Source organism: Magnolia sinica, chromosome 6 (genome assembly GCF_029962835.1).
Source record: "Magnolia sinica isolate HGM2019 chromosome 6, MsV1, whole genome shotgun sequence".
Classification (NCBI taxonomy): domain Eukaryota; kingdom Viridiplantae; phylum Streptophyta; class Magnoliopsida; order Magnoliales; family Magnoliaceae; genus Magnolia; species Magnolia sinica.
The window spans coordinates 82767986-82789894 of record NC_080578.1 but is presented as its reverse complement, the minus strand read 5'-3'; the positions used below and the strand labels follow the sequence as shown (position 1 = coordinate 82789894).

The following is a 21909-nucleotide window of genomic DNA, read 5'->3' as shown; positions in this document are numbered from 1 at the left end:
TCACCAAGTGTTTGATGAAATGACTCAACGAAGTGTTGTTTTGGGTGCATACATTCTCTGCGAGATTGGCTGGTGGCGAGGAAGGTATGAATATGAAACAAATCACTACAAAAAAAACCTTTACATAATAAAACTACCCTTCTATTTTGATTTTAACGCTGCCTATTGAGTGTTGATGAAATGCCTGTAAAATGTTGTTGTTGTTTTGCCTATTGTGAGAAATTGAAGGTGCACTCCATGTGTTTGAGAAAATGTCGTGCAGGCTCGAACTTGGCTTGAACTGGCCCGAGCTGCTGACCGAGCCCAGTCGAGCTGGCCAGTCAGGCTCGATGACCGAGCCCAGCCGAGTTCGAGCTGGGGTCAGCTACTGGCTGAGTCGAGTCGAGCTTGGCACAACTCGACTTGGTTCGACTTGTGTACAACTCTACCTATAATCAATCAGACTATAATCGTTTCTGGTACCTATAATCAGCCTGTAATCATTCCTGAGACCTACAATCCAACCGTAACCAATCCAGGGAGCTCTAATTGGACCATAATCATTCTAGGAACCTCTAATAGCAATGTCATCATTCTCAGGACCTATAATCAGACTGTAATAGTTCCCGGGACCATTATTCAACTTGTAATCATTCTTGGTACCATTAATCAGAATGTAATCGTTCCTAGGAACTATAGTTGCACCGTAATCGTTCCCGAGATCTACAGTCAGACTATAATCATTCTCAGGATGTGTAATCGTACCGTGATCATTCTCCGTACCTATAATTGGACTATAATCGTTCCCGGGACCCGTGACCGGACCGTAATCGTTCTCAGGACCTCTAACTAGACCATAATCATTCCCGGGACTTGCATCCACATCAAATAAGGACATTCACATGGTTGGCCCACTTGAATGGATGAATTGGACAACACACCTTGGTGATAGTTTGACACATGTGAGGTGATCTAGCTTAGCATACCTCATTTCATTGCCAAAATTTTGAGTGTGTGTGTGTATACACACACGTATGTGACACACATGTATTTTTTATTTTTTATTTTTTTGAAGTGAGACACACATATATAATATTTCTAATAAATTTAACTAGAGTTGACCCGGACCCAGACCGGACCAAACCCGACCAGATTTTAAATCGGGTCCAAGATGGTGGACCCATACCCAAATCTGGACCCAAGTAGTCCCAATTTTCTACCAGGTTTAAATGGCAAAGCATCGCCTGTCCCAATTACTAAACAAGTCTAAGAAATCGGACCTGGACCTGGACCTGGGCCTGTTAACATCAGGTCATGGCCATCGGTTACCCGCACGTCCAAGTACTCGTTAACAGCCCTAAGGCAATCACTGGGCACAATTTCTTCAGCAAGCTTGACATCTTTAATGTTGATCCCCAATTGCTTGTTTCTTTAATTTAGATAGACAAAACCAAAAAATGCACATGTAAAACCAACATGGGCTCCTCGGAAAATGGAAAATTGTGTATTCTAATAATAGTTATATTGTTTGGTTTGGAGTGTAGTTTTCCATGGAAATGTTAAAAGTTAGGGGTCAACAAGCAAGAGTTGTCTCTCATAACCTTAGAAATCTACATTTAACAGGTTTTTTAGTACACTATTTTTAATGGTTTTTTAGTAAAACCTTGAAAATGAAAATCAATTTTTTAATCTACTTTTTTCACAAATGAGGGAAATGAGATTTCCATAAAAATCCAATTCAATTCCAGCATATCCATGTTCCCAAACACCCTTTATGCGTATAAATAGTATGCAACCCGCCTAGCAAAGTCACTCCATAATATTGGACACCCAGAAGCTCAGGCCGATCCAAAATCATCATGTGGGCCACACCATAGAAAGCAATGGACAACAACCCAAAAACCTCCAAATTGATGAGGTGGGCCACCCGATGGTTAGATCAGCCCAATTTTTTGGGTGTCCCATTTCCATGGTGGAGTGACCATGCTGAGCAGGTTGATGACATACAAGCACTAAAGTGGGTCCACAAGTCTACAACTAGTTGCCTATGAGATAGGGATAAAACAGTCAATTGCTCAAAAATAACGGTGATAATAGAAGGTGTGGGGAATCTGCAACGGATCTATAAAACAGAGGAGAGGTATCTATGAAAAGTAATAACAGAGGGGAAGTGTTTGCAATTATCCCATTAAATCAATCAATCACAACCTCATAATGACTGTGGAATTCAACTTTAGATAGGATTCTAACAGATCCTATAGAGAACAAAGGTAAAATAATCAAATGACAACTCAAATTCAATTGAAAACCCTAGAATCTGCAAAATCGAGAATCAAAATTCCATGAGAAGTTGCCCAAAATTTAACAAATATTTACCCCTCCTTGGTGGATCATCTTAACAGGACCAAAACGCAAATAAACTGAAAATGTGAGGTGAAAAAAGAAAAATAAAAATAACCGATGAGAGCTGCGGTTGCTCCAAGTAAGAGGAAGAGCTCGCCGTACGAAAGTCCCAGCATCCCGCGTGTAAGGCAGATGAAAACAACGGCTCCCTGGCGTTTTAAAACCCCTATGTACGAACTCTGGATCCTCGCCCGAGGGTTTCTCCGACAAAATGAGAAATTTGGGACTGTAGACCCCACCTTTTATCCAGCTGTTTGTATGAAACAATACAAACTTAGTTTGGGAACTTAGACCTTCTCGTACGGACAGCGAATTTGAGGACGAAAATACCCCTCCTTTCACGAAAACGGATTGGGTACTCCTCCTGCCACCAGCCAGTCGGTGTGCCCCCCCCCCCCCCCCACACCATGATGTATGCATTTCATCCATGCCGTCCATATATTTTTCCACATCATTTTATGATATGAGACGAAAAATGAGGTATATCCACATCTCAAGCGTACCACATTACAGAAACAGTGTTGAATGAGTGTCAACCATTAGAAACCTTTAGGGGGCCCACTGTGATGTTTGTGAGGAATCCTCCCCGTCTAAGTTCATTCATAGGGTTACAAAGACCTGGATGATGAGGAAAAACAAATTTCATAATGATCCAAACCTTCTGTAACCCTTAAAAGGGTTTCAATGGTAGACGTTCAATTCCCCCCTGCCTTTTACAGTGTGGTCCACTTGATAGTTAGATCTATCATATTTTTCGTCTCAAGCATTAATATGAGCTCACCAAATAGATGGTCGGTTTGGATATAATACAGACCTCATGATGCGACCCACAAAAGCAACACAGCAAAAAAAAAAAAGACTGTCGTGGCACTGCAGCTACGCAGTGTGGCTACGGTTATAGCTACATTTATAATTCGTAGCCATAGTGTATCGTAAATTGTAGGATTTTTTAGGCAAATTCGCTGGACAGTTCTGGACTTTTTCGATAAAATCGAAAGACATTTGATATATCGAAGCTATGATTATAGCTACGGTTATAATCCGTAGCTATAGGGTCCCACTGACCCTAACTCACTAGCTTCTTCTTCTTTTTTTTCGTTGTAATCCCCACGGCATTTTGTGGGTCCCATTATGAGGTATGTGTTATATCCAAACCGTCCATCCATTTGACGAGCTCGTATTAAGGCTTGAGACGAAAAATAAGACAAATCTAGCTATCAAGTGGACCACACTGTAAAAGGCAGTGGAGGATTGAACGTCTACTATTGAAACCCTTTTAGGGGTCATATAAGTTTTGGATCATTATGAAATTTGTTTTTCCTCTTCATCTAGGTCTTTGTGACCTTATGAATAGATTGGATGGAAAATATATGTTTGGTGCGCCCTACAAAATTTTTAACGGTGAAAATCAATTTTTCCCGCTGCTCTTTGTGGTGTCGTCCAATTGATCTTTGGATATGATTCTTTATATATATATATATATATATATATATATATATATATATATATATATATATATATATATATATATATATAATGCTCCCAAATGATCTCGAAATATGGATGAACGTTGTGGATATAATAAATACATAACTATGGGGCCCATGTAACTTTGATCTCCTTTGAGCGGGGCGAACATGAAAATTGAGCAGGGCAAATTAAAAATTGAGTGGGGCAAACATGAAATTGAGTGGGGCAAACTACAAATTCAGCAGGGCAAACTGAAAATTGAACGGGGCAAACTAGAAATTGAGCGGGGCAAACCGAAAATTGAGCGGGGCAAACATGAAATTGAGCGGGGCAAACTAGAAATTCAGCGGGGCAAACTGAAATTTTAGTGGAGCAAACATGTACATTAAACAAATACCTTTTTTCTCTTCTTTTTTTTTTGGTTTTTATGTTACTTAGAAGGTGTTTGATAAAACACCTGTAAAACCATTGTCTTTGTTTGTAAAACAGTGGGTTTTTGAAGTTACAGTTCAGGTGTTTGTAAAAATGCCTCATGGTAAGGACTGCATCACTCTGGGTGAGGCTAGGGTGCACCTAATATACTCTTGAAAATTGGGTGGCTTTTCACGTATAGGACAAGACGTAGCAAATCGTTTGCATTCTCTCTGCTTGTGCAATCGTTTGCATTCAGCGGGGCAAACTGCCATTATTAGCAAGGAATGGATGTTTAATTGACCTATAAGTGAGGGAATAGAAACTTTACAGACATCATTTTCTGATAGTCAATGGAAGAACCAATTTTATGAACTAAGCATCTCTCTTACGTTGAAAAGTTATCAGATGTGAGACAAACAAATTGTTTCCTTTTAGTGTTCAAATTAAAGGGAAAAAGTGAAATAGCATGGAGCTATCAGAAATCAAAGCAATAATAAAGAAACCTGAATTAACAAAGAGGAGAGGGAGACCTAAGGCCATCTATAAGGTCTCGACCTCAGCACAGGTTGTCGCAGCCACTTCCGGCTCCGCAACTTGGGCCTAGATTTACTTCATTTTTTTGAGGCATGCCTTAAAATGAGCCATCAATTTCATTTTAGCGAAGCAAACATGAGCCATCAATTTGAAGCATGTCCCACTCAATTTCTAGTTTGCCCCGCTCAATTTCATTTTTGCCCCGCTCAATTTCTAGTTTGCCCCGCTCAATTTTCAGTTTGCCCTGCTCAATTTCTAGTTTGCCCTGCTCAATTTCTAGTTTGCCCTGCTCAATTTCATGTTTGCCTCGCTCAATTTTCAGTTTGCCCCCCTCAATTTTATGTTTGCCCTCCTCAATTTCATGTTTGCCCTGCTCAATTTTCTGTTTACCTCACTCAATTTCTAGTTTGCCCCACGCAATTTTCAGTTTACCCCGCTCAATTTCATGTTTGCCCCGCTCAATTTCATATTTACCCCGCTCAGTTTCATGTTTGCCCCGCTCAATTTTTAGTTTGCCCCGCTCAATTTCTAGTTTGCCCCGCTCAATTTCATGTTTGCCTTGCTCAATTTTCATGTTCGCTCTGCTCAAAGGAGATCAAAGTTACATGGGCCCCACAGTTATGTATTTATTATATCCAAAACGTTTATCCATATTTGGAGATCATTTGGGAGCATTATAAAAAATAAAAGAATCATATCCAAAGATCAACTGGACAACACCACAAAGAGCAGCGGGAAAATTGATTTTCACCGTTAAAAATTTTGTAGGGCCCATCATAACATATATTCTCCATCCAATCTATTCATAAGGTCACAAAGACCTAGATGAAGAGGAAAAACAAATTTCATAATGATCCAAAACTTATATGACCCTTAAAAGGGTTTCATTAGTAGACGTTCAATCCTCCACTACCTTTTACAGTGTGGTCCACTTGATAGCTAGATCTGTCTTATTTTTTGTCTCAAGCCTTAATACGAGCTTGTCAAATAGATGGACGGTTTAGATATAACACATACCTCATAATGGGACCCATAAAATGCCATGGGGATTACAACGAAAAAAAAAAGAAGCTAGTGAGTTGGGGTAGTGGGAACCTATAGCTACGGATTATAACCGTAGCTTCGATATATCAAATGTCTTTCGATATTATTGAAAAAGTCCAGAACTATCTAGCGAGTTTGCCTAAAAAATCCTGCAATTTTCGAAACACTATGGCTACGGATTATAACCGTAGCCAGACTATGCAGCTGCAATGCCGCGGGAGTCTGTGTTTTTTTTTTTGTTGTGTTGATTTTGTAGGTCCCGTCATGACATCTGTGTTATATCCAAACCATCCATCTATTTGGCGAGCTCATATTAAGGCTTGAGACGAAAAATAAGATAGATCTAACTATCAAGTGGACCACATTGTAAAAGGCAGTGGGGAATTGAACGTCTACCATTGAAACCCTTTTAGGGGTTACAAAAGTTTTGGATCATTATGAAATTTGTTTTTCCTCTTCATCCAGGTCTTTGTGACCCTATGAATGAACTTAGACGGGGAGGATTTCTCACAAACATCACAGTAGGCCCCCTAAAGGTTTCTAATGGTTAACGCTCATTCAACATTGTTTCCTGTAATGTGGTACACTTGAGATTTGGATATACCTCATTTTTCATCTCATATCATAAAATGATGTGGAAAAATATATGGACAGCATAGATGAAAAGCATACATCATGTTGGGGCCCACAGACCACCGACCATCCGCCATTGGCTGGTGGCAGGGGGAGTACCCAATCCGTTTCCATGAAAGGAGGGGTATTTTCGTCCTCAAATTCGCTGTCCATACGAGTAGGTCTAAGTTCCCAAACTAAGTTTGTATTGTTTCATACAAACAGCTGGATAAAAGGTGGGGCCCACAGTCCCAAATTTCTCCCGACAAAATCGGGTTTTCATTTCCCACAAGTAGACCCCATCGTCCAGTAATCACGACCGTCATTTATTCAGTAGCATAGATCGATGTACGGACGATCCTAATCCATCGATTTGAGTACTCAAAATGCAAGGCCGTGAAATGAAAAGAAGGTACTGGATGGATGCGGATTGCATACTACGTAAAACACTTATCAGTGGGCACACATGTCGGTTTAGATCTGACTAGTGGATTAGGTGGATTTAACAGTTCGGTATGCCCACTATATAGTTGTGATTTTGTAAATAGGTTTTAAGTGGGACGGTTGAACCGTGATCCCTATGTACAGTTATTAAGCCGGATATGAAAACCTATAGGGTGGAGATCCTAGAGGGGAGAAGTGTGATGAGTAAACTTTTCAAGCCATCTTTCGTATAAATATATGTCTTGGTTCCCTTACTCACACAAGAGAGAAAATCTTAATCTTATTGATTGATTCTCCTATAGGTCTGAGGTGCAGAAAATCACGATTCTCGTCGGCGATATCGAGGCATCAGAAATGTCTTCCCAATTAGGTACTCTGGGCTCTTGCTAGAATTTGATGATTATGACTCATCATTATTCTGGGTCATTTGCTTGAAGGCCCAAAATCAATTGAATATTAATACATTTATAATGTTTATAATTTACATTCATTTAGTATTATGTGGAACTTGTTTATTCATTATTGTGAGTGTTATATTTTGTATGTCCAACTATGACTATTTCCAATATTCCAAACCAATTCAATTCAATTCATTTGCTTATTGGGTCCAACTATCAAAAATGAAAATCGTCCGTTGAAATAGTCAATGTTAGTGCACTGATTTTTGCATAATGTTTGTCAATCACGTGAGTTTTTGTGTCACGTAGTCGGTTGAGTCATTGGAAAGTGAAGACCGAAGACACGAGCAAAGACAGAGCATCAAAGAGTAAAGAACAAGTAAATGAGGTATTTTAGTGACCCTAACCCTTGAACCAAAACAACTTTAAACCTCTAAATGATATAGGATTAATAGAAATACCTAATTGATCATCCCTTAGCCTTAAAAACCTAAGATAAACATGATAAATAAGGCTAAAAGAAGTGTAAAGTTGTCGTGTAAAAGATAGCCAAAACAACAGTTTTTTATGGCTTTTTGATGGCATCAAGTTGCCTTTGATGTCATCGAAGGACCCCTCGATGCGATCAATCGAGAGTCAGAACTATCCGGCAAGAAAAATAACATTTGTTTTGATTTTCTCGATGGCATCAAAGAATAAGTTCGATGGCATCGAAAGACTGACTCATCGATGGCATCGATTGAGAGTCAGAATTATTTAGCAAGAAATACTTTGAAATTCTGATTTTCTTGATGACATCAAATATCGCCTTCGATGACATCGAAGGTCCATCGATGGCATTGAACAGACAAGTCAGATATGTCCAGCACCATTATCTAATTTGGTCAATGGCATGGCATTGAAGGTACTTCAATGACATCAAAGACACCTTCAATAGCATCAATAGACCTATTTTCTGCTCTCTTTTTTTTACCATTAGAGCTTAAGCTTTTTATAAAGGGCAATCGGTTCTTGGGCATTTATATGGGTTTTTGGTACAATAGAAGCTTAGGTGAATACATGTTCATACCCTCATCCCAAACCTCTATACATTTAAATTTTAAGCAATCTTCCTTAAGAGTAACACTCTTATGTGGATTTTAACATTTAACTTGAAGATGTGCTTGAACTCTTCTATTTTATAGAGATTAGAATTAAGCTATCTTAATATACCACTGTCCAAATCATCTATAAGACTCATATAGGTGAATCCCCTAGGAAAAACAACTCTTATTAGTTGTAGGAGATTCCACCAACCTCCCATCACATTGGTCACCTTAAAGGAGCATTATATGTAATGTGTTTGACATTATAGTTGGGGCATTAGCAAAGTAGTTGCATCATTATCGGGGGAGTATCTCGGAGATAATTAAAGCACAGGAAAGCGACGATCAAGCTACCTAAGAAGGCACTACAAAAGCGGCTCAACCCGACAAGTAAGTTGTCAATTGTAGGAGTCCATTTACTCTCATTCCTTAAGTAGGATTGAGGGTAAGAGTTTGTGATCCAAACTTGACTTAGGGTCTTGTCTATGACATTGTCTCTTATATAGAGCTTAAATCATAGGTTCTTGTGTAGGGCCTAAATCAAATTCTTGCATAGGTCATCCAGCACAAGTGTTTGCGTATTGGTCTCCATAGGAACCTCTGGCGGGAATAAATGTATGGCCTTGTGTAAGATCGAAGTTGTTGGTTAGCCTAAGAAAAACCAACTAAAGTCTCTTACAGGAGCCTCGGGTAGGAGTGTACATACCAAGTTTTTGTGTAGGGCCTAAATCCAGGTTCTTGTGTAGGGCCTAAATCCAGGTTCTTGTGAAGGATCTTGGCTCTTATGTAGGGCCTAAATCTTAAAGTCCTTAGTAGGGCTATAAAAGTTAGAGGTTAACCTTATTTAAAACTTTCAATAGTAAAATCCGATACACTCATGGGTTAAGTGTGTCCGTTGGGAGTGGAATATGAAGTACCCGAACCATTATATATAATTGTATTTGGGGTTGTTATTTGCGCACTTGTTTAATTAATACTTATATGTTTGAATGTTTAATTATGTATGCATGATTAGATGAATGCTTAGTGTAAATACTTAACACATCACACACACATATACACTATTGTATACTAGTTTTTTTATTTGTAAATCATTTATAGTTTATGTGATTGGACCCTCTATTAGCTTGGAAGCCTTAGAGTTATAATGCCTTATTTGGTTTAATTTTTATTCTGTTTAAGTTAGGCAATTAATTTTTAAAAGGTCATACCCCCCCCCCCCTATAGTCTTCATTCCTTAGCTCCATCAAGCTTCCGCATGCATAGTCATGGTAATCCCATTATGCCACAGGCACAATTTCAGTCCGAGGCTGCATAAACTTAGATATGGCCTTAGAGGAAGTCAAGCCTCCTATTCCATCTGACTCTGATACAGATTCAAAAAAGGCTTATTACAAGGCCTGTATCAAGTCAAACAAGATGTATTTTAAGATCATAAAGAACTCAATTTCTGAGACCATGCAGGTTGTCATGCCCAACATTGAGAAAGCTAAAAAGTTCCTGACCGAAATAGGAAACCAATTTATAAAGTTGGATAAAACTGAGTTGAGTTCGCTTCTGCATAAGCTGACTCAAGCCACCTATAATGGTGAGGAAAACATCAAGGAGTACATCGGTGGGTTGTCTGACGTGGTGGCCAAAATCCGTGCATTGGGCCTTAAGATTGAGGATGAACTCGTAGTTTTCTTAGTTCTAGACTCTCTACCTCCATAATTCATTCAATTCCAAATCAGTTATAATACCCAAAAGGAAAAGTGGACATCAAGCAAACTGATATCTTAGTGAGTTTAGGAGGAAGAGACTCAGAAGGTTAAGCAAGACACATAGTGCACACATATTGATATCTGGTCAAGGACGAATGGGGAATAAGAAAAGGAAGCACAATTTAGGAAATCGTTCTTCAAGTCCTATTGGTGGCAATCAGCCTAACTCTGAGGAAAAAGAAAAGAAGAAAAAGCGGGGACCTAAAGATAGTTTCTTCTTCTGCAAGAAGTTTGGTCATCAAAAGAAGGATTGCACACAATTTAAAAAATGACTCGTTTCTAAGGGTAAGAATCAAGTTTTAGTCGATTTTGAATCTAATTTGATTGATATGTCCACAGATTCCTGGTGGATAGACTTTAATGCAACTTTTCACATATGTAATTCCATGCCTGATATACTCTAAAGCCGAAGACAAGTGATGCAAAAAGATTGGTGTATATTGAAAATGACATTAGAATAGACGTGGAAGCTATTAGAGTTTGTAAGCTTAAGTTATCGTCATGACACTTTCCTGATCTAATAGATATTGTTTATATGATTTCTATAAGGCACAATTCAGTTTCCATTTCTTGTTTAGACAAATTTGGTTATGAGTTTAAATTTAAAAATGAAAAATGGAGTATTTTCTATAATTCAGTTGTGATTGGTTCTGACACTTTAGTTAATAACCTTTATCAGCTACATTTGAATGTTTCACTTATTTACAATATTAACTCCTCACATGGAAACACTAAAGGCACCAAGCGAAGGTTAGATTATGAAAATTTCCCCATACTGTGGCACAGGCGATTAGGCCACATCTCTCCTTAAAAATTGGAAAGACTTATGCGTGAAAGAATTATTCACTCTTTGGACTTCTCAGACTTTTGAGTCTGTATAAATTGCATTAAAAATAAAACAAACTAGAACCAGGAAAAAGGGTGCCACTAGGAGCATAAGACTCTTGGAAGTGATTCAAACAGACATCTGTGGACCGTTCCCTACAATATCTTCGAATGGGTAGAAGTATTTTATTACTTTCATAGACGACTACACTCATTATGGGTACTTCTACATTATTAATGACAAATCAGATGCCATGTATACATTTAAGATATATAAGGTTGAAGTCGAGAATCAACTCAATATAAAAATTAAAGTCGTTAGATCCGACCGTAATAGCGAGTGCTATGGAAGGTATGACGAATTTGGGTGTAATTCAAGGCCATTCGCTAAATACTTATAAGATTGTGGCATCGTCACCCAGTATACCATGCCTGGTACTTCAGAATAGAATAGTGGAGCAGAAAGGCGTAATCGCACCCTAAATGACGTAGTGTGGTTTATGATTGATAATTCAATGTTGTCGGAATCTTTATGGGGTGATGCGTTGAAAATAGTCGTGCATATCATAAATAGAGTCCCAAATAATGTTATAATGAAAACACCACATGAATTGTGGACAAGGTGAAAGCCTAGTTTACGATACTTTTATGTATGGGGTTATTCTGCAGAAGCCGAACCATATAACCCGCATGAAAGAAACTTAACCCTAGAACAATTAATTGCTTCATTATTAGATACCTAGAAAGATCTAAAGGATTCAAATTTTCTTGCTCATCCTATTCTATGAGTCATTGAGACTATGAATGCTAGATTTATTGAGAATATTGAAGATAGTGAGAGTGTGAACTTAAGACACATTATGTTTGAGGATGAGCGAATTGTGATTCCCACCACAATTGTTCAGAGTAGTGTAGTCATCTGTCCAACAACGGACCCTGAGATCCCTATGAATGACCATATAGAGCCTCAAATACAACCTACTGATGAGGAAATGAAAACCCGATTTAGAATAATGAGCCTTTAAGACAATCACATAGAGAGAAAAGATCTACAATTCCAGATGATTACATCATCTATCTGCAGAAGCATGAATTTGACATTAGAACTGAAAATGATCTTATATTTTTTTACAAGTCGAGCAAAGTATGAATTCTTCTCATTAGTTCAATGTCATGAATGATAAATTGAAATCCATGAGGGATAATTGTTGAATTGTTTGGAGGGATTAGGCTGATTGTTCGTAAATGGGTATTCAAAATCAAACAGGACTTTAAAGATAATATCGAAAGGTATAAAGCCATACTACTTGCAAATGGTGTCAGTCGGCATGAGGGCATTGACTTTAATGAGACTTTCTCACATATGTCCAAGAAAGACTCCTTTAAGATCATTATGGCTTATGTGGCTCATATGGGTTTAGAGCTTTATCAAATGGATGTGAAGACTATGTACCTCAATAGAGACCTAAGTGAGAACATATATATATTGCAACCGGAAGGTTTCAAAGCCAAAGGCTTATAATACCTAGTATGCAAACTTAAGAAGTCCATTTATGGGTTGAAACAAGCATCACGATAGTGGTACCAAAAGTTTCATGAAATTATTTCCTCATATGGTTTCATTGAAAACACTGCAGATGAGTGTGTATATATGAAAGTTAGTGGAAGTAAGTTTATTATTTTAGTATTGTATGTTGATGACGTTTTGTTGGCCATTAGTGATATTGGATTGTTGTGTGAGGCTAAAAAATTTCTATCTCAAAATTTTGAGATGAAAAATCTTGGTGATGCATTAATCATCATCATCATTTAGATTAGCCGAGACAGATCACGTGGACTGCTTGGCCTGTCGCAGAGGACATATATGATGGGGTTCTTGAAAGGTTTAACATGTAAGGTTGTACTCCTGGCCAAACACTTATTATAAAAGGTGACAAGTTTGGCCAATTTCAGTGTCCTAAGAATGACCTAGAAAAGGACAAGATGAAAGATATTTCGTATATGTCAACAAGAGATAGTATGATGTATGCTCAGGTTTGTACGCGTCCGGATATTGCTTTTGTGGTTTAAATGTTGGGTAGGTACCTTAGCAATCCAGAGATGAACCATTGGATAATTGTTAAGAAAGTATTACACTACATTTGGGAGATTCAATCGTTTGGAGCTGATTGTATATACAAATGTAGATTTTGCGGGTTGTCTCAATAGGAAGAAGTCCACCTTGGACTATGCATTCATGATGGTTGGCGGAGCCATATCATGAAAGAGTGTGAAACTGTCAATTACGATGTCTTCTACTAGGAAAGCAGAGTATGTAGTTTGTCATGAAGCCACGAGTCAGGCGATTTGGCTTCAGAGTTTTTTCTTTTTGGTTTACAGGTTATGCAGATGATCCCGAAACTATTAAAAATCTATTGTGATAGTTCAGCTACAGTTAACTCTCCAACAACAAGCATTCATCGAGGTCAAAGGATATTGACATTAAGTATTTTGTTGTGAAGGAGATATTTCAGAATTGTCAAGTGTTTGTAGAACTCATTGGTACAAGGCAGATGATAGTGGATCTTCTCACTGAAGGTCTTTCTATTACGCTCTTTAAGGAACAAGTGACGTCTGTCACGCCCCAAACCCGGAGATCGGACTCATAGGAATCCCGATCGCCGAATCCGGTGCCAACAGCCTCCGTAGTATCCCATTCTCGGCTCCCAGCGCCCATACGCCAGATTCCGATCCTGAAATCCTACAAGGAGAATTTTCCAACGTACATTTATCTCGTAAGAAGCATAACCATGAGTTTACCCAAATCACAAAGGCAACATCATCATCACATATCCACTAATATAATTATTTAAATACAATGTTGAAAGGGAAATACATATATCAAAAATCAAAGCTCCAGAGGTCCGCTACATGCTCCAAGGGGACAATTTCAATGGTTGAGATGGACTTTGGATGGTGGGATTGGGTGATAGGAAGGTGGGCCACACTTGGGGTTCTCTCTCCTTTAGGGATTGCATGGACGTTGGCTCTCTTACTTGGGAATGGTTAGAGAATGAGAGAGAGAGAGAGAGATGTGATGTAGGGAGAGAGGGATAGGTGTGATGGGTAAGTGATGGGTGTGTAAGGAGAGTATGGGTTTGGTTGGCTTTGGAAATGAGAGAGGGATGGTTGCTTGTACTTGGAGATGGGATAGAGTGATGGGTTGTACTTGACTTTGATTGATGGATTGATGTGATGTTTAGGGTAAAGATTCTCTCGGGATTCGCAACGCGCGGCGTTTTCCTCGAACTGAATGCAAGCTCATATCTCTTGGCCTAGGTATCACCTCGGCGCGTAATACGCGGCATCGGAACCGTAGCGATGGCGCGGTCGCTAGAGTATAAGTTTCAAGTCGAGCCAACTCTAGAATGCGGGATATAACTCGGGATTGTGCACAATTGCTGTCTACGCGTCGCGGGTCGTCGAAATTCGACCGGGAGGATCACGGAAGCCTATGGAACAATATAGGCTAGGACACAGGTCTTAAAACGTCTATGAGAGTTGTAAATCTCAAGAATGTATTTGAGTAGTGGGAGTTTTTTAGTTTTGATCCGATTATGTACAGATATCTCAGAGATCTCTTTTATATGTATTGATGATTCTGTTATTCAGTTTATATCTTGCTTCTCCTTCAGTGTGCACTTTTAGTTTTGAGTAAGCAAGACTTTGGTTTCTGTCTTAGTAACATGTTCAAATGAACCACTTGAAGATAGGCAGGTGTGATCACATTAAACGTGCAATCTTTATACCACACCCTATATCCTTGATCCATGTCGTTTAGGTTATTGATATTCATGACTGTGATTCATTGCACTTCGAAAAATATAAATGTTGTGTTAACTACCATGATCCAGTATCAATAATCTTAATGGACCAGATTTGATAAATGTTGCTCATAATTATCCAATGATATTGTTTTGAAATTCAATAGGATACTCATTAGGAACTGTTAAAAGTAAATGTGTTTTACAAAATTATTTTCACAAATAAAATAAAATATTTTGTTTTCTTTCAGAGATCAATGTAGCCCAAGTGGGAGAATGTGAGACTCTTATCAGATGGGCCACACATAATCATTGGTTTAGATCTGACTGTTGATATTCAAATTGAGCAATTCAAAGGACCCCACTATAGTTGTGATCATTGTAAATAGGTTTGGAGTGGGACACTTGAACCATGGTCCCTTTACACAATTATTAGTTGGATATAGAAACCTATAGTGTGGAGACCTTAGAGGGGAGAATTATGATGGGTAAGCTTCTCTAGCCCTCTTTCCTATAAATACATGTCTTAGTCCCCTCACCCACACAAGAGAGAAAATCATAATCTCATTGAGAGGTTCTCCTAAAGGTGTGAGGTGCGCAAGATCAGAATTCCTATCGGCGACATCGAGGCATCGGGAATGTCTTCTCAATCAAGTACGCTTCAAGATTATGATATTGAATCTCCATTATTGATGCATAGATGATCCATCAATTCCCCAATGCAGATCTAACATACTAACCTTATCTGTCACTAGCTAGGAACGAACAGGGCTTGGAGGGGCAACCGTGATGTATGGGTTTTATCCACCCATTCATTTTGCAATATTATTTTAGGTCACAAGCCCAGAATGGAGGAAGTTCCAAGGCTCAAGCGGACCAGAAATTGATATTAAATACCTACAATTGAAATCTTTTTGGGGTTGTTTACACTATGGTCTGATAGAAAATCTTTACCTAGTGACACTACTTGTTTGGCACACACCCAAGTCTTACTATGATATGCAGTTAATCTTTTAATGGGATGACATACCTTCCACGTTTTGAATCGTGGCATGCCAAGTGCCCATGATTGGGTTACCCATTAATAAGCAGTGGGCCTGACATGTTTATAAAAGACCTATCCATATAACAGATCTAATTTTGAATTTGGCAATGAAACACTCGGTGAGGCTATCTACCACCATCCTTTCAAAACGTGGGATCTTCTTAAAGACATTTGGAGAGCCATTAGAAATTAGAAGGGTTCTGATTATTTGAAGATCAAATTGGTGTCAAGCAAACCAGGGCACAATCTCAAAACCAAGTCACGAGAAATCGGTTGGACATTAATCAAGTTCACTCTCTGGACATCAATCAAAGTTAAAAGAATAAGAGAGTTGGATGAGAAGATGGATCCATCCAATAACAAGTCAGTATCGGACAGATCTAGACCGTCTAATACCACGAAGATCGTAAGAGACAAAGGGATCACCCAGACATCCCAAGGTCAAGCTTCAATTGAGATCAAGATATTAGGAGATCAAGATCTAGTGGATGTGGTCCATCTATCGCCTCTGGCACTCTAAACCATAAGGGAACAAGATCTCATGTCAAATGCAGGAGGTGATTTGATTCAGACTGACTAACACCTCGAAGTGGACGAGGTGGGTCACCAGAAGAGACGTTGAGTAGCCATAATCGACCCAGGATCAGCCTATGAGGTTCCTGGATCTTGGCATAGTTGTCTTCTTCATATGATCTTTGGTGTTCCTAGGCCAGATCTTTAACGGGCAACAAAGATCTCCATACCAGGATCAAATACGAGAAGAAGATCTGAGAAGCCAACAAATTTGGATCTAGTTGGAATCCTTTCTTTCTAATAAAAGTTGACGATTCTGGAATAATAAAAGAGATTTCCATATCCAGAACTGCGACAAGCACAAAGAATCCATAATCATCAAGGAAGGCCAGCAAGGGGTTTCATCACCTCGATAAACTATAAAAGGAGCACATAAAGAAAAGCTCGAGGCCCCACGCCAAGCACATCTATCTACTTTTCTTTTTTTTTAATCTTTCATTTATCTTGACTTAGCCTAGCCTTGTTCTAGCATAGATAGCTACTGCATAGCGACTCCCGCTACAATACCTTAAGAGTAATGTAAATATCATCAACCTTAAGTTATAGGATAACAATCATCTAAGTTCCAATTTAGTTGATCATATCAATCCATTCACATCTTGTTGACCACCTGCCTCAATCGTCTATTCTAATAGACGCATCAAGTATTTATCTTTCCTTTTTCTTTTATTTCTTTAGTTGTTTGATACATTGTCGATTGTGATGGGCCATACATTCAAAAATTAATAAAATCAACAAATTTTAACCTTTCTTTTATTTATTTATACATTCTTGTTCATTTGAGAAATATACAAACCTAAGGGATAGTGGAAGAAAAGTCCTTAAGACCATAGACTCATGTCTATTATTATAAGGCAAAAAGAACTCATTCAAAGGGGCTAATCCCTACCCTTTTCACAAATCACCTGAATGGAGCACAAACTAGTGGTTGAGAGGATAGATGTATCACTGCATACAGTCTTCAATCAGTTTGACTCAACATGGGGGACATTAATGATTCAATCAAACCCCTGAGTCGAGCAGACTCTAGCACGCCCACGCAATCATAGCCACATATGAATTTTAAATACAAATTCCTCGTTCATATGAGCGGCCTTGTTTAATTGAATTGGCAACGACACTCTTTTAGGCACGCCCGATGGGACCTAGTAAGTTTTGTGTATTTCTCAAATTGAACAGAATGCCCCCTAATTTTAAGAGAAAAGGCTAGTTTTGTGGTTAATGCAGCAGAAGAGCAAGAAGACCTAGCTCAACATTATGAGCTCGTAGTTGATGTTGAAGTAAAATCCTCATTCGAACACATCTCTAGAAAATTTGTTGCATTCTTCCAACAATTCGTAGGATGCATGCAATATGCACTGGAATATCTAAGTCATAATTTGAAGTAAACGAGAAAAAGGCCCAAAGTCTTCTCCTAACACTAGAAGCCATTGATGAGCATTCTCCTATACTCCACCCTTGTGGATATGAGGAAGAATGACCCCTTGAGCTCTCAACCAGTGCAGTGAGATTAAACCGCAAGGCTGACCTTCACCATCTCTGTCGGCAACAAGCAACGACTGAGATGGATGGCTTTATAACCAACCGGAGTATCCTAGCCTACAAAGTTATTACCCTTTCGAGTCAATGCCTTACTGGCACGAGTAACTTTGGAGGGCATCTGGCTGCCTAGTCATTACCATATACCCATGTGGTTGAACTGATCGGGGGGCAACCTCTTGGTGGATCAATCAAACATAATGGATACCAGAGAGCCAAATACTATGGGGGGAAATGTAAGACCCGACCCGAGTTCACATATGTGCATGTGTGTGTGAGTATGCATTTCATTTCTTGTGGTCCCGCGGTCCTATCGGTCAAATTCCAGCGACCCGTGACCCTCAGATTGTGTTTGCGGTCATCTTTGAATCCGGTCACATAGACTCAACTCGAATTGAGCCGAGACCTATGCCATCTTGTCCGCTTCGTCATTGCGGTTCCAATGCCGCATCTTGTGCATCCATCCGACGTGTAGATCATAATATATAAGCTTTTCATTTTTAGCCCTTGATCATGATCATGTGGCCCACCTAGTGTGGAGGACACATTTTTCAAGATGGCCACCCACTTTTATGCAAATTCCAACACACACCACCCACACACTACCTAAACCCCATCCTCTACACCACTCACTACCCACACACTACCCATCTCTACCCCAAGCCTATGAGTTTATGAGCATTGTTTATATCACCCTAGTTTCATGATGGATTTACCTATCATAGGAGAGAAAACTCATGATGACTCTCTCTCTCCCTCTTTTCTAGCAATTTCTCTTCTCTCTCTCTCAGTTCTCTCTACTCTCTTCTCTCTCTTCTCCTAACAACACCTCCACATGTCCCCACCTTCTCCTTCTATCTAGCCCCTTCTTCCTCTAATCCCCTCCCATCTAACCTTCAACAATCCATCTCAATCATTGAAACATGTCCCTTGGAGCATGAAGAGTAGATTGATGCAACTTTGGAGTAGGATCCATTAAGGTGGGTGCTTCTTCTTCTTTCCTTTCTCTCTTTCCTTTTGCTACATGCATGGAAGCATGTAGGACCCACCAATCCATGGTGGAGGTCCTACATGGCTCCTAGGATGGAGGCCATGGGCCTAGATCTTACTCATTCCTTTCATGGTGGGTCATTCTCCATGGACCCAACATGATGTACTTTCTCTTCATTCTAGTATCTCATAGGCCATTTAGGTCTTTGCATGCATAGTAGGGAAAGGTGTCCCCACCCTCCAGCAACTTTTCTTGATGAATAATAGCTTGCATGTAACATATGTACATATAGATGGCATGGATTGTAGTATGGAATGTCCATTAGTGGCGGGACCTTCCACCAATGGCCGGATCTTTCTCCTTCTCTCTCCCATTCTCTCCTTTTTCTTCTATTTATTTCTAATATAGTGTGGCCCACTAAGAAGGTCAGCAACATCTCAGATCCATCAGGGAGATGGGGCATTCAAGCCCACCTTGTTGGACGTCCAGGCCGACCATGCATGCATGGGTTGTGTGGCCTCCAACTTTGATTTTTCATGGAGATTTTAATGCACTAATAGATTTGAAATTTTGCTAACCCATCAAGGTGGACCCCACTCGATGGATCAGGGTATTAAACCCTTAGATTTATTTATATGGGCCAACATATGGACATCATATGTTGCTGTCCATAATTCAGACCCAGTTGGAACATGACTTTTGAGCTAATGTTTGGATCTGTTTACATGCCCTTTTCTCCCAAATTTTCTTAGGAATTTTGTAGTGCATGGACCGTACTTTGATGTGGAATGGGGCCCACACCATTTCCCCAATGATTGAGACCCATGGGATAGGCCAAAGTGGGCTAACTGTCCAGAAATTTCTGGATAGTTCAGCAACACTAAAGTTGGAAATGAGCATTTTTACCTAAGTTTGTGGAATAAGTGGGTCACCCCAGTGGACCCCACTTATTGTCCAGATGTAGGGTCACTTTTTTCCTAATTTTTCAAGGGTTTGGGTGGGTCCAAGCCCACCCCATGTGGTCCCAAACATAGGGACAGTCACATTTCCAGCAACATTTTTTTAGCAGTAGATTTCTTCAGGAATACCTATCTGTCCATAAAATGCAGGAGTTAAATAAAATATTTTTACTATCCCAAAAAATCTAAAATTTTTTAAGAGAGTGTCCCACCCATGTTAGGACCTACCTGCAAAATTTTAAAGCCAACGGACCCCATTTGGGCATCCAAAAGGGTGGGCCAACATACTGAACTTTCAGAAATTTCCGCTGTGCAATCCAACAGCATAGTCCGATGAAAAATAAAGTTTTAAAAATTCTTTCTAAGGAGGTGGGCTACATTTCTAGGTTCTAACTTATTTTAGGCTTGATGAGGGACCTTGGGTCCAAATTTCAGGAATTTTGGAGGCCCAGAACCCACCCATTGGTTGGCCCAAATTCAGCACAGTTTTATTCCAGCAATATTCCACCCTGGACAGATTGTATTCTTCAAATTAATTAAAATACTTTTGGGTATCCTAAAATTATAAAAATTTATATATATGTGGCACACCTATTTTGGGACTCACCTACTAATTTTTGGAGCTAATGGATTCCTATACACACCGTGCCAAGGGCCGGACTGGCCCACCATGTTGGGACGTCCAGGTCTGTCCGATTTTCTAGATAGACTGTCTTATTTAAATTAATTAAAATACTTTAGTTATCCAAAAATCATGAAATTTTGTGAAACTATGGCCCACCCATGGAAGAACCACCTTACAAATTTTCATGGCCAATGGGCCCCTATACTGACTGTGGTGCGGCCTGCAATTTAGGTCAGTTTTGGGCCAAATAACCAGGCACCATGGGACACCCCTACCTTGGGCTGTTGCGAGGCCTGTATTCCAGCAGCATGGCCCACTTCTAGTGTATGTTATGCATTCCCCTCTCATATGGTGGGACCCACAGTGATGTGTGTGGGTCATTAGAAAATAAATACTATAAATCAATTTATTTGCTGGACTCCAACAAACCCAAAAAGCGGGTGGGCTGGAAATTCAGCAATGGGCCCAATGTCTGTTTTGGGGCAGTATAGCCCACTAGATTTGGGGAAGATTTAAGTCAGTTATCTTACAATTTTAATTTTATTTTTGGGCTTAATTAGTGCATGATTAAAGGCCCATTCCAATTGGATTCTTCTCGGGCTAGTCTTCTAGTTAATGGGCCTTATAGCCTTGGTTGGGCTGGAACTTTTGATAAGCCCGTTGGGCCCTTGGGTCCTATATTTACCTCGCCATTGTGATGGGTCTTATGGGCCAAATACTCAAGTAGTTGGGCCCTTGCTTGCCCATTATAATAAATCCATATTTGGGCCGAGATGTGAGGCCCAAATTACTTGTGTTAAATATAAGGATTTCCTATATGTTAGGAAAATGGGCTGTCCATTGGGCCCACCACAATGAGTGAACCCATGATCCTTATGGTTGGGCCCAAACTTCACTTGAGGGCCCACTCCATGGCCTATGATTTGGGCTTGGGGTATGGCCCACTAGACTATACATTGCTTAGACTTTAGATCTCTTATCATATGCATAGCGGACAACCTTTTTGGGACCCAGTTGAGGTTGGATGTCCTCCTTGGTAGCCCTAAGGTAAGCCCATATAGGCCTTTATAGGTGGTTAAAGGCCCACCTTAGGTTAGCTAGGACCGTCCCTCTTTATGGCCATGGCTCTCTCTTAGCATGTAGGCCATCCCAAATTACTGGGCCCCTACTGGAGGATTTCTCTTCTTCTTAGAATACCTGTCTACGTGCCTACACCTTGACCCTCCTTAGGATGGAGGATTCCATAATTTTCATAGGTAGCCCACTTACATTTCGTGACCCATATGCATCATTTTTATGAATTAATTGCATTGTGTGGTGGTCATTGAGGGATGGAGTTTCTCCCCTCATGCACATTGTGTGCCTGTGGCTAGTGCATGATTTGTGTGTGTGACTCATGCATT

General features: G+C 39.7%; 1 protein-coding gene across 1 annotated transcript in view; it reads right to left on the bottom strand.

Moving 5' to 3' along the window:
- LOC131248944 (uncharacterized) overlaps positions 1–2589 on the bottom strand; it is a 41908-nt gene extending 39319 nt beyond the window's left edge. Inside the window, exon 1 of the mRNA XM_058249473.1 lies at positions 2438–2589. Within this exon, the coding sequence (XP_058105456.1) occupies positions 2438–2498 (61 nt within the window). The 5' untranslated portion in view covers positions 2499–2589. The remainder of the gene's footprint in view (positions 1–2437) is intronic.
- Positions 2590–21909: the final 19320 nt, after the last annotated feature.